The sequence below is a fragment of the Scedosporium apiospermum genome (assembly GCF_000732125.1).
Source record: "Scedosporium apiospermum strain IHEM 14462 chromosome Unknown SEQ_SAPIO_0154, whole genome shotgun sequence".
Classification (NCBI taxonomy): Eukaryota; Fungi; Ascomycota; class Sordariomycetes; order Microascales; family Microascaceae; genus Scedosporium; species Scedosporium apiospermum.
In genome coordinates this window covers 1,439,090-1,452,725 of record NW_015971855.1, presented here as the reverse complement: position 1 = coordinate 1,452,725, position 13,636 = coordinate 1,439,090, and the positions used below count along the sequence as shown (strand labels likewise).

The following is a 13,636-nucleotide window of genomic DNA, read 5'->3' as shown; positions in this document are numbered from 1 at the left end:
AAGAAAACGAGGATTAATCAACTGTTCAAGGCTAGGTTCCAGGTGCTCACGGTCGTTTGTAAGGATCTTCTCGCACTTTACCTCGACACCTTTTCACCACGGTAATTCCGACTCCTCTCATCACCTAGTTTAATTTTTCTTCCGTGACAGCGTCAAACTCAGCTGAACTTCGAAGCGTTCCTCCATCAAGTGGCATGCCGGTCCTGATCCATATTTCCTTTCATCCATATTTCCATTCTGTAGATCTTTTTCTCTCTTCGGTGTTTGACCTCGAACTGACATTGGATGTGGGCGTCTCTTCCAGCAAGGATTCACCCAGTGTAAAGGAACGACTACTAGAGAGGGTTCCATATCATGCGGCGCACCTCAGCTCCTGGGCGCAGATGATTGCTTCAAGGTGAAAGATTAAAGGCAATGGTTCAGGCACTTTGGCTATTAGCTACAATGAGGTATCCATGTGATTTTCCCTCGTTTGATGCGGTTGGCGTAGGTAGGTAAGGGAATGGGTCGTCGATCGCTCGCTACGCTCAAGAAGGTATTAATATCATATGGAATTGGGGTCTAGTTGTTAGAAAACTGAGTTCAAGATTTCATAAGGGTTAGTTAAGAAACTCGCGCCTTATTACGTTGCAATAGCTATGTAGCTAAAACCTCTTGAATGCTAAACGCAGCCCAAGATTTAAAGCGCAAGACAGGTACAGACGCCGCCCTATGTAAAGATGCCAGCTGAAGACTACGAGGTTGGGTGATGATCATTTCACAGTGGAAATGGCAAAACCCGAAAAACAAAGCCAGTCTATTGAAATTTCAATGTTCAACTCCTCCCTTCAGCGACATTATTATCTCACAAAGTAAATCCCGACATAAGCTAAATTCCGCCTTCAACCGTAGAATTACCAACTCCCGCCCAAGTTCTCCTTCATTACAGCACCTCGCGGCATTGTTGACGCTCCCATGAAACACCGACTCCGTGAAAAACGAGACCTGAGGAAACAGCTTGAAATTAAAACGCAAATGCCCAATGACGAATCGCAATGCCTGTGCCCCAAAAACCCGACAGACCGCCATGTAGAGAAAATTAGCCGTGGGGAAGACGCGCGGCATGCCTCTTCTGTTTCTCATCACCTCCTAGCACCACCTCGGGGATGCGGCCCAGTGTCTCAGCATGGTGGTGATGGCGCGGTCCCACTCGTACTCGAAACACGCAGCGAGTTGCCGTATCTCTTCTTCGGTCGGTTCCATATCTCCCCACATCTCTGGCTTGGCTGCCTCTATAGAGGCGAAAGTAGCCACGAGATCGCTATTATCCCTTACGGTCAGCATAGCTCATAGATTTCATATATCGGTTCATCAAAACGTAACACGGGAAAAGAGCGACTCACTCTCCAATCATTTTCCTCAGAAGTAGCCAGGCCAAGTTCCAACTCCGGTTCGACGATGGATCACTGCGGACCCTCACCTCGGCGGCATAGATAATGTCAGCGCAGATGGGATAGTCGCGCGTAAGGCCACGAAGCTCGGTGAGGAACTGGTTGCTTGAAACGTAATAGTCCCAGGCTGCGGTCATGGGGCCCTGAAAAGCGCGGGCGTCTTCTTCGTTGTCACAAGCTGCGGCGAAACGCTCGATGCGGCAGAGCTCCGTTAAGGTGTTTACACGGTGCGTTTCAAGCGATTCGATGAGTTTGCGTACAGTTTTCTGAAAGAACATGAAAATAACGTTAGCTCCGCTTACTTTCCTTCAGATCCCTTGGCGCCTAACTCTGTCATATCAAGATAAAACCCGATGATATACCAATGTCGCAGTTACAATATCAGGAATGAAAAAAAAAAAAAAAAGAAGAAGAAGAAGAAGAAGAAGATAGGTTCACTCACGTGCGTTCCCTTCGAATGTTTCGAGCCCTCACTCCCCTTGCTGGAGCCACTGCCCGACCCTCGACTGCTACCCCTCGAAGACATGATGCTAAACCACGGTCTAGATGGAGCAGGTGCAAACGGCAAATCCCACGGTAATTCCCAAGGCAATTCCCACAACCCGTTCGAAATAGCTGCAAAGGGCGGTTGAGAAACTGGAGGGCCTGTTGAGATTGGATATATCTTTGTTCTGTTCCACGCCGCCATAGCGGAGGCCAAATTTTGAGTCGCCATGGTGCCGGTGTTGTGACTTTTATATCTCTTTTCTTTCGCCTTCCCTTCGATAGAAATGCTTTCAAGATGACACGAGAATCGATGAAGGCAGATGATTAAGTCCTACGGATGGAATGCAGGAATCAACCCCCCGGCGCCTCACAAGTTCAGCCGCACAAGACAAGGGTTCTCCGGACCGGGTGGTTTTCCGTAAACGGGAAACAGCAGAGTTAGAAAGGAGAAAAGAAAACAACAAATCAGATGGTAGGATGGGCTTTTTGCTGCGCTAAGGGAGCACGAGAGCACCAGACGATTGACGATGCCTGGGGGCGAAGGAAGATGCACGCGCCACGGGCCGCGGAAGCGTGAGCAACTACCGGGAATAGAAGCACGATGCGCTTCTGTGTGACATCGTATGTCCTGCCAATCACAACTGTAAGCTCGCGAGCAGAGAGAAGCAAGGATGTTTTTGGGGCACATACACAAGGATTAGGACTACGTTAGCTTTGGAATGATTATAATCCAATGTGGCTAGACTGTGTCAGGAAATACGGAGAAGGAAGAGAGGGAACGGAGCAAGTGTGGTTTGACCACTGCTGCGGCGCGGGGGGGCTTAGGCTTTAAAACCTGGGAAAAACAAAAGCCCTGGGGGCGGGAATTCCCCCGCCCGTTTTTGGTGGTGAGAGACCGAATCACACGTTCTGAAAAGGATGCTGAGCGGAATGCGGAAACAAAAGGCTGCCAATTACAGGACAGGAAAGCAGAAAGCTGGGGAAGTACTGCTGGTGTCCCCTGCTAAAGGAGACGAAGCAGCAAGCAGCTAGGAAACACCTCAGCACGGCTCAAATCTAGGCCGACCTGGTTGTTCAGATAATTCAGACTCTAACTAAATGCAGACGAAGGATATCACGTCTCTAGTTCTAAAAGTATAATAGTGTGATACGATTAAAAAATCGAGGTGACTTGGGTGGCGGGAGAGACCAAGATGTCTCTGAGCCTACGCAGCTTCTACATTAATGACAGCTTCCCGCCAAGACAAAAACGAGCGGCTGGTGCGGGGCCCTTGGCTTCCGCCAATGTTGACCCTGTAAACTATCCGTCTCCCGGAGAAACTGATTTTTCCCTCACTCCGAGTGGAATTCTATGCTAGAAACAACCTCTTAGGCCCAACTTAAGGTCTACCCTTTCCTTGCGTGGGCGGCTCAGAGCTGCGGGCCCTAAGGTGAGGGGAAGCTCCTTGCAAAGTCGGCCAAACAGTTGATGTGGGGTAAGAGAACGTCGATTGAACCTTTGACCCGGGCAAGGGGTGCAACCGTCTGCGGCTAATATCCTGGTGCTTGACCCAGAGCCGTGAGCATATCACTGGCAATAAGCTGGACGGTCCGAATGTTAGGTCATGTGGGTACGTTTAATGGTAGCAAGAGGCAGCTACACCAATAGTCCTATCGCCTTAATTAATCCTACAGAGATACGCTACTCGGCTGGGAAGCGAGCCATATTACGGGGACACACTTACCAAGCTATGCATACATAGAGGTGTGCTACTAATTGAGTCCCACACAATCCACAGTCATAGACCAGGCAATGTTAATCGGCGTTGGAGAAGGCCATATTCGGATCGAAGTCGTGAGCTGAGGTGTTGTAAAGGGAGGTGCGGCTTTTCGGCCGCCACATGTTGAAGAAGTGTGCGCCACAACAGAATGGCATACAAGCTAGGACTCGATCCTTCCTTGCGCCGCGTCTTGCATTGCTGCGAAAAACCAAGAATGCCTAATAATGTGGCGCTGCCTACCTAGGAATGGGAATGTAGGTCCAAGTTTCTGCAACGTCTCGCCTTAATGTCACTCGACGACGATGGGACAAGGATGTGCACGAAATATATCCCAAGTGCGACGTTCGCATTCCGAGCCGAGAACGAAATTCAAGCATATGCACACACCCAAGATATCTTGGTAATCGCATCATCTAGCAAAGGTTAAAGTCGGTTTCCTGCACAATTCTTACCAATCCGGTACCCACCTCTACGGTCCTCATCCAAAGTATGGCCGAGAAGGTGCGGGGAGAGGCAGCGGTTCGTGGTCGCAGGGTAGATACTAAAACGCACGAAACCTCACACTTTCCTGACTCTCTTTTTGAGAAGGATTTCCTTTGACGGGTCAAAATCCACCAATCACAGCCGGCCGATTTCGGTTCGTGGGGCCATGCGGCAAGGCGCATTGGAAGGATTCGCTCTTAGCCGAACCGGATTTCTGAATTCTGGCATCCGGTTGGGGGCTGGATAAATTTTTGCCTGATCAATTAGGGTGGAACTTCAGGGGTATTCATACTACGGAACTACATACGGAATAGACTACAAGCTGGTCCCCAAGAGTCGCTAGCAGGATCAATGAGGATCCGAGAAGACTCTGGCGGTTGTCCGCGCTTGGTGACTCAGCAAACGCGCGCGCCTAGCCTATCAGCCACGTGTTCCCCCAGCGGAAGATCGGCACTAAAAAGGCCCCAGCCCCCGTAGGGCTGAAACGATCAACCCAGCTGAACTGTTCGGTTCACCCTTGCTGATGACATTTCAGTTATGGAGGAATCACCCAAGCCCCAAAGTAAGCCCCCTTTGTGAAGGATCATTAATGTTCCGATAGGGAATCTTTCGCCCTTGTTTTCTGTTTTCGGTCCTTTGGTCGCTAGACATTGGGGGCCAAGAGCAAGAGGGTAACAGGATCGATATTAGTGACGCGACAATACCAGGTTAGGGGCTTCCAGGATTAACATTTTCTCCGTGGGATGGCGGTTGCGATGAGCAACATCCAGTATTTAGGGGCTTTCGCCGGGTTCCGGTCGGAAAGATAAGCGAGGCAGACACGCTTAGGCTTTAGTCCTGATGCTAGCTGCCTAGCTTCACTGAAGGATTTGGAAAGTGATCATAGATGGGCACAAGCCTTGCCAACACGCCCACCTGCTAGTAGGCTCCAAATAATGGAAGAGTCGCCTTTATGATGTCATACGAAGCCTGCATCATCTAGGGTATGTCCAGAATCCGGAGTCAGCTGAACCACCTTGCTGATTCGCATTTCTCAAGCATGCAGCGCAAGTGACACCTCACGGGGCATCATCGAGATCTAGCACGAAATTTATTCGGCCCTATTGACTGACTAAATTCATTCTCCCTTCTCCCTCCTGGGTCATCTCTTCTGATCTTACATCAATGCGTCCCCTCGCACCCCAAAAGGAAGGGAAAAATAGAATTTCGCCCCAGCCATGCTACCCGTGATACAAGGCAGATTTTCGGGCCACCCAAGAAATCTGGCCCCATAAGCGCCAGTGTCGCTTAAGCAGTAGCAGCAGCAGCAGCAGCAGCAGAGGAGGGGTCAATGCGGGCGGCAGTGGCACGGGTAGCAAAAGTGGTGGGCTCAATTCCAATGCCCTCATCAACGTCGTCGATATAACGCTTGTAGGCCCATTTGCTGCAGTGGGTACCACAGCAAAAATAAGCATTGAAGTTGCCGATGTACAGATCTGGGAGAGAAAAGTCGAACCAAAGTCAGTGGCGGGTTCTTTTCTTTTCCGAGACAATGCAGCGTTTGCGAGGCATGGACCTCCATGAGCTGGATTGGGACTTACTCATATCGATATCCGAGTTGACCCATTCCCCATTGATGCGCCTGCAATTGCATCGCATAACCCACCAGGTATTTTGGTCTGGCGTGAAGCACTGTCTGCAACTATCCGCATAATTACCACTGAGGAGAGGGAAGCAAGCAAGTTAGCGGGGGAGCAAAAAAGGGAAAAGAAGGACATATCAAAAGAGAGAGTGCATCACTGACAACTCCATGCTGACGAGCTGGCCGTCTTTATTGCCGAAGCACTGGTTGAGATCGAGACCTGTCTGCATGATGCCCTTTGAGGATCTGCAAAGAGCCACGCCAATGTGGTTCTCACCCAGGCGCCACGAGCCGCAAGTCTTGGAGAAGTCTTTGTCTTCTCCGGCATTGACGCCGGATAGGGAAGCGAGGATCGCGCCAGCGGCGATGATGGAACTGAAGATGTTGACCAGCATTTTGGGTGCGAAGGACGGCGTGGTCTTGTCGGGTGTTTCCGTCCGGTGTTCTAGTCTGGGTATGAGATTGGAATCTAGGGTTGGTAGAAGACGGCGACGGCTAGGAGATATTTATATGTGCGAGTTGAGTAGCTTCTGAGAGCTATTCGGGTTTTCATTGTGTTCATGGTTTGGAATAGGGTATTTGGAAAAGGGATGAAATGTGGTGGAAGGAATGATGGTACAGGAAGTAATGATTCGACTGAAAAGGATGATTCATGATGTGGAGAAAGCAAATATCTCAGGGTGAGAAAATTAATAGAGTAGTGAATGATTGTAGAATCGAGAATTATAGAGCAAGGAATGTACTCAATAGAGCAAGGGAAAGAAAGTTGGTGGATCAAAGCCGGTTTGGAGGTTAAGGAATGCTGCCGATCAAGGGAGGATGGCGGATCACGGTTCAAACACGATTTAACCCGCTGTGTTTTTATTCATACTCGAGGACTGGCAATTGATGCTCTACGCAGCCATAGCTCGCTTAAAAGATTCAGGTAGATGTCGATCAAAAGTGTCAAAGGGAGAGAAACTGTAGGCATGCGTTCAGTAAACAAGCGTGTCTTGGCCATCTTGTATCACATGAGGCTCTTTGGCCGGAAAATTGCAGAACCGTCCGATGCAAGGCGCCGGTGGATGCATGCGGAAAGCTTGGCAGGTCAGGATCTCCCTTGCATGGCTTGAACCCATTGACTGCCGCATGCAGACCCTTTACCCCAGACGGCAACACGAGTCGCAGGCTCGCGAGTGATAGGTTCGGAGGCAGGGCGGGAATGCCTCCCCCTACGTCATTCCCAGCCTCTCTTTCAAGCGGATCTCGGCCGGTATGGACCGTGAGACCCGCTGTTACCGACAGACCGTTCGGCCCGGGGGTCGCAACGGGCGCTTCATCTTCTTGAGTAATCTGTGGATGTTCGATTAGGTGAGGCGAGTATCAGATCAAAATGCCGACAAAAGAGGTGCCATTCTTAAATCTACAGGTTAGATTCGATATCCAAAAAGGTACCGTGATGATACTATCCTGAATGACGTTTCCCATGTTTATGTATTGAATAATCCTAGCCTAGACTCCAAATTACCGTTGAACCCAAGTATGACCATAGAACCGTTTCAATCTCTTCCACTATCACCATATCCAATTGATCTTTATCCCGTTCTATTCACCCCGCTCACCACGTCCCCGACACTGGCAAATCCCTCGAACTTGCCCCAACCGAAAACTTATACTCCCCTTCAGTAAACATAACCCAATTCTGCCTCTCAACATCCCAGTAGCTCAAATCCCTCCTCCTAACCGCAAACTCAACCGTCTTCGTCTCCCCCTTCTCAAGATACACCTTCTCAAAGCCCCGGAGCACCTTGACGGGGACGTCAACGGCGGTCTGCACGGGGTAAGACAAGTACAGTTGAGCTACCGCCTTGCCACCGACGGGGCCCGTGTTGGTGACGTCAACCTTGACGGTAACGTAAGTCTCCCAGAGGTCGGGGTTGCCGCCCTCATCGCCTCCTGCCTCAGAGAGGGGCTGCTCTACGTCGTAGCCTTCGGGGTAAGGGTACGGTTCCAGCTCGAGATCATCAATGGATTCAACGTAAGGGTAAATGTACTTCTCGAGCCTGCGAATCTCGTCGGGGAAGATGACCTCGTTGGAGTCGGGGATCTTGTCATCGTACCTAGGAGGTTTCGCTCCAGGCTCAGGTCGAGGCGAAGGGAGGGCGGTCTTGGCTTTGACGGGCGAAATGACGACGTTGGCAAACCCAAACGTCGTGTAGGACAACCCGAATCCAAACTCAAATCGTGGCTCGATCCGCTCCTTGTCGAAGTAGCGGTAATCAATGTAGAGGCCGTCTTTAAACTCCTGTTGAGGAACGATGGCGTTGGGGAGGTACATAATCTGACCGCCTTCTCCGTAGTCCTCGAGCGACTTGCCCACCGTGTAGGGAAGCTTGCCGCTGGGGTTCACGTCTCCGAAGATGATATCGGCAAGGGCGTTACCGCTCTCCTGGCCAGGAAGGTTCCCCAAGACGACAGCCCTGACGTTGGGAAGATCAATAAACCGCTCGTAGATGACGGGGCCGACGCTGTGAATGACAACGATCGTCTCTCCATCGCCATTGCCGCACTTTTCGGCGACTTTGTGGATGAGCTTGTCGCCACCCTTTTGCAGGTAGAGGTCGGGGCGGTCTCCCCTGACGCTCTTCCAAGACATGTATCCCTCCCCGGCCGTCGCACTGGCAAAGACAATGCAAATGTCCTGGTCGTCGAGGACGGCAGGGTTCTCGTGGTACTTGAACTTGTTCGACAAGTGTTCGGTGATGACGACCTTGTCTTTGTCGAATTGACGGCGGAGGCCTTCGGCAGGCGTGACGAGGTAGGGAAACTCGACAGCGCCACTGCCCCAGCCGGACCCAAGCGTGCCTTGGTTGCAGCCTCGGTCAGGGCAGTGGTTGGGACCCTTTCCTGGGCCGGCATCCTCTCCAAAGATGGCGATTCGAACTTTGCCACCGTCATCACGCTTCTTTCCGCTAGACCTAGAGCCATCTCGGCCAAGAGGCAGGATTCCATCGTTCTTCAAGAGGATCGTGCCTTCGGCAGCAACCTGCCGTGCCACATCTTTGTGGTCTCCTTGGACGTCAATAAATCGATTGACTTCCACAAGATCCTGATCTGCCGGACTTCCGGGGAACGGAACACCGAACCGGTCATTGGTCCAAGAGGAGAAATTAGGACCTTGCCTATCGAAAAGCGCCTCGTCGTCTTGGCCAAGTTGATACCACGAAGCAACAATGCGGGATACCATGTCGTTCAGCCTCTCAAGCGGGATGGAACCGTTGAGGACGGCTCGACTCAGGTTGGGTCCCCACAACGACTCGCCATCCTCCCATTTGAGTCCATCACCAGGCATGGACATGTCCAAGCCAGACAAGGCACTCGACACGCCCCCCCTCTGCGCCAGCCAATCGGACATGACGAATCCCTGGAAGCCAAACTCATCCTTGAGGATGCCATTGAGAAGCTTCGAGTTCGCGCACCCGTACGAATTGTTGACCTGGTTGTACGAGCACATGACACTGGCCACACCAGCCTTGACGGCATCCGCAAACGGCCACGCGTAAACCTCGTGCATCGTCCGGTCATCGATGTTGCTCGAGATTGCATTCGGGAGCGCCCACTCACGGGCCTGCCGGAAGTGTTCCTGTTCGTTACCGACAAAGTGTTTGATGGTAGCCATGACGCCCTGGGACTGAATGCCACGAATGGTTTCGGCGCCTGCAATGCCTTGAAGGTACGGGTCGGAACCGAACCCTTCCCAGTTCCTGCCACCCGCGGGCATCTTGCCAACGGGGCCAATGCAAGGGCCTAACAGCACGTTGACACCCTTGAGTCGGGCTTCCAAGCCGTGTGCCTTACCCCGCTCGTACATCAATTCCTTGTTCCACGTAGCACCCACGGTAATCCCGGCCGGGAAGGCCGTCGCATTATCGGCGAAGCGGATACCCAACGGGCCATCCTGCAGGGCCAGCTGGGGGAACCCAACGTGGACAGCGGGTCCGGTCGTGCCGACGGCCAGACCCATACGCCATCCCGTTCCCGTTGTAATGTTGACTTTCTCAGCCAGCGTCATGCGCTCGACCATCTTGGCCGCCTTCTGGTAGCTCTCGGCCCAGGACTTCGCCGAGCCGCCCCTCGGGGTGGGATACCACGGGGGTGAGTAGCCATCGGGAGGGGCTTGTGTGTATGTGTTGTAGGCGACAGGGGCGCCAAGGCCGATGAGGAACCAGGTTCCTAGGATGATGAATAGTACAGTGAAGAATCGCTTCCTGCGTTTCAGCAGGGAGCGGATTACGGCGACGCCGCGAGGCTTTTCGTCTTGGGTATGATCGGAGGGATGACGCTCGACGTCAACGTCAGAGTGTGCGGAATCGAAAGAATTTCGAGATCGGTCGGGGTGGAGGAGGCCCTCCTGTGAGGGATCCATGCCGATGACTCTCGATGATTCGGTGTCGATCGGTAATTGGGGGAAGCTTTCGAGAGGTCGCGTTCCGAGCGGGTCTTGAGGGAATGTGGGGAGAATCAATCAAGTTGGCAGTCTATCCGCGATGCTCTCGGTGGGTGTCGACCTTGGAGCTTCGTCTGTCGATGGAACTCCGGGTTCTGGGAAGAAAGAGAAAGCAACCCAACGGGAGGGAGAGAAATGATAAATTTAGGGGACAGGGTCAATCGGGAAGGAAATTTAATACACCTTGGGAGTCGACAAGAGCCCGCAACAGCGCTGTCCAAGCGCAAGGGGCTGAAGCAGCTTAGCCAGGGGCAGTGGCATTAGTCCGGGCTCCTGTTGGGTTTCAACGGGAGAAGCTGACGACAATTGGATCCAAACAGGCGTCCCGTCTTCACTGCTGGAGCCCACTAATTGCCGACTTCGTTTGCTTAAAATGTGCTGAGACACGACGAGGTCGTGTTCTGTCAACCGTGACACCACATATTAGCCAGAAACACTGGGCACATTCGTAAGGAGATCGCTGTCCATTCAGCATGGAGGCCGGGTAGATAGAAAATGTCGAGATTGGTGGTTGGCTGCCTTTTGATCAAATGTTTGCTCGCCACCAAGGCCATCCCACCTGGGCGCACTGCTCTGCAGTCCACTAACTCGCACTCCTTTCTCTGAATACTATAAATAGTACGAAGGTAAATCAGTACTAATTAAACTAAAGTTTTAGCCAGGGCTTGAATTTTATATAAGTTTTCTAAAACACGTGTTACACAGAGCTTGAAAGACGCTTTTGTACATCGAGAAATGGGCGGGAAGTCGACTCCCGATTTCTAGGATGAAAAGAGGGAACGAAAGAGGCGTCCTATGGCTGCTGAGACGACCGAAAACCCGGCAAAAACTAGAAGCTGAGTACTACGATTAAAGGGTTGAACTGGAGAAAGAAACATCTATCCACTCCAAGCGGTCCTTCTTCTCAAAACTTACAGCGCGAGGAAACTAGCAACGTTCATATAGTCTCACCGCGGACACGCTCTCTTGAACTCGCTTAGACAATGACAAAGACAGTCTCCTCCATCTCCTCCATATCCCCGAAAGAGCACTTGACATCTCAGTATCGGTTTACAAGGCATTCTCCAATTATCTCACATTGTTGAAACTCGTCAACGGCCTTTGACTGGGCAAAGTTTGGCACATTTTCCACCCAGTCATGGAGAGGACGCTGAAATGGAATTGGCCGAACAATGAACGGAACCCTAGGTCCCTTGAAGAGCACGATTCAGTCGCCATCCCGACATGCCACCGGCACACTCGCGAGCTCCTGACCTCCCAGAGTTTGGCACACGGCAACGACCTTCCAATCAAGAAGGGAATCTTTGTCGGTAATCATAGAAACTGCCTGGCTACTGTCGTCGGACCAGCTCACTGTTTTCCTCGCTCTTGCAAACAAGTGACTCTCTAGAGATCATTTTCTTGGGGGATATGTCGTTATGTCTAGCACCCGGAGAAAGAAATCAGAAGTCTTTGCTAAGCTCCCGAGCGTCACCGCTTCGTTCTGGATGGTATCTTCCTGAGTGTCGTTTGATCTGGTGTTGGATAATCTGATTAGTCTGATATATTGGTGGGAGCCTCTCTCTAAGTTTTTGCTCCAAAGTCGCATAATTTGCTCAAACCGCTTGGCCGGACTGTATTCGGTCCGGTCTCGGATTCTTTGGAAAGCGACTTCGTCTCGTCCTTGAAGCCTGACGATCGACGCTCCGTATTGTATTTTTCCATGTATATATCCCACAGCAAATATGTTGCGTCGGTTGTCGGTAATCCGGCGATTAGCTCTCACAATCTGCTCTCGCGTGAGCTTCTACGCTTCTAGTTCTAGCTCAAGAGTCCCGAAGAGCGAGCGGGAGATGTGCCCCGTCCCCCACTCGGACCTGTTCCAATTCGGTACCCATGACGGGAGGTCCAATATGGAGGCGTCGAATACCCGCTGGCCTTGTATCGATTCGCTTCCATTGTCCAGATAACTGGAGAGATCGTAACTATCCGTAGTCTGAAGAATATAGGCCGCAAGGTCCGCATATACCCGCTTGGTCGTTTTCTCGTAGTTGGCGGACGTATCCGGATGACCCTTGTCGAATCCGGTCGAGATTCCAAGAAGCGCGAAGGCCTTGTCACGGGGATCTGATGCCTCAAGCCGCCTGGCCCTCTGCAGCGAGTTCACGATGTAGGTACCACCATCATCGTAGCGCTTCACCTGATCATGCCAGTCGGGTCGAAGATGTTGCAGACCGCGGCTTTCCAGGTAGTCACATCGTGCTTGAAACATGTGATGCACGATCTCCACCTTACCTCGATGATGCAAGCTATGCCCGTACCGATCATGATATCTCTCGCTGAGAAGAACAGCCTTGCAGAAGTCGTCCCACGGTATGCGGCGGCGAGCACTGGACCGAGACCTCCCTAGAGACAACGACTTCTTGAAAGACCCATACCCTGCGAAACCACGGCCGCGGCAGCACGTCAATCTCCACATCCGAGATATCTCCTTTGAAGTCTAACGCTTCCCGCATAGTTGCGGGCCTGTCGAAGTCGATGTGGCCGTAGTCGTTCAAGGCCCAGGTGCTCCGGCTTTCCAGAAAGTTCCAGGCGGATAGCCCGGTGTTCCCGCCATCGGCGTCTCCTAAATACACGATGGTTTCCCTAGCGGATGAGAAGATGTCGCACATCTGGTGAACTTGGCGGTTCCGCTCTGTTATGTCGTCTTGGTTAATACAAATCGCGTCCACCCAAAGACATAATACCTCGTCAGCTTGGCGAAGGTTCTTGAGCAACGAGTACAGGTTGGAGCCAATGTAGAGGTAGCTTTCCTCGCTCAGGACGCAAATAAGGTTACTATATCGCTTTTCTCCCCATACGTACGAGATTGCGGTATAGGCATTTTCGTCGCTGGTGACATCAGAAAGCCGCGTCTGGACAAGGTCGCAATAAATAAGCCTCTCATATGTGCCCTCAAGCTGAAGAGGATACAAAACCATCACCCGAATGGAATCGGCATCGGTCAAAGGAGAGTAGTTGTAGGAATGCATTAGGAGTGATTTGCGTTAAAAAGTGATGCATGCGTAGGTGGGCGTTATGGTCTGCAGGTAAGCATTGATTTATCTGGTCATGAATCAATCCAAGTGATGTTAGGCAGGACGAGTACAGGATTGACGTCCTGCTCAGGCTGCGGGAGCACCGCCACCTGCTCTGGCTTCGACAACCAATGACATGACATCAGGGTTGTGGAAATAATACTTTCACAACTACCGGCATACACCTGAGTAACACTCAAAAGAGGTAATGATGCAATTTTGTTGGCAGTCTCTAATCCTAAGATTCGTAGTGTGGTTCCAGGGAGTGCTCAGTAGAAGCTCGAGCGGTCTAGTTTGCTTGTTGCAGGCGGAGA

At 51.6% G+C, this 13,636-nt stretch overlaps 3 protein-coding genes and 1 pseudogene across 3 annotated transcripts; all 4 read right to left on the bottom strand.

Annotated features, from left to right (window-relative positions):
• Positions 1-1,128: 1,128 nt before the first annotated feature.
• SAPIO_CDS10157 (uncharacterized protein) lies at positions 1,129-2,145 on the bottom strand (the record flags this gene model as incomplete). Its single annotated transcript, XM_016783801.1, has 3 exons — positions 1,129-1,300; positions 1,383-1,696; positions 1,873-2,145. 3 exons carry the CDS (start codon positions 2,143-2,145, stop codon positions 1,129-1,131), a joined length of 759 nt encoding a protein of 252 aa, XP_016639237.1.
• A 3,301-nt stretch (positions 2,146-5,446) lies between these two features.
• On the bottom strand, positions 5,447-6,175 carry SAPIO_CDS10156 (uncharacterized protein; the record flags this gene model as incomplete). The annotated part of the gene is made up of 3 exons (XM_016783800.1): positions 5,447-5,634; positions 5,740-5,780; positions 5,943-6,175. 3 exons carry the CDS (start codon positions 6,173-6,175, stop codon positions 5,447-5,449), a joined length of 462 nt encoding a protein of 153 aa, XP_016639236.1.
• A 1,202-nt stretch (positions 6,176-7,377) lies between these two features.
• Positions 7,378-10,185, bottom strand: SAPIO_CDS10155 (annotated as a pseudogene; the record flags this gene model as incomplete).
• A 1,867-nt stretch (positions 10,186-12,052) lies between these two features.
• Positions 12,053-13,277, bottom strand: SAPIO_CDS10154 (uncharacterized protein; the record flags this gene model as incomplete). The annotated part of the gene is made up of 2 exons (XM_016783799.1): positions 12,053-12,445; positions 12,684-13,277. The coding sequence occupies 2 exons, from the start codon at positions 13,275-13,277 to the stop codon at positions 12,053-12,055; spliced, it is 987 nt and encodes a 328-aa protein (XP_016639235.1).
• Positions 13,278-13,636: the final 359 nt, after the last annotated feature.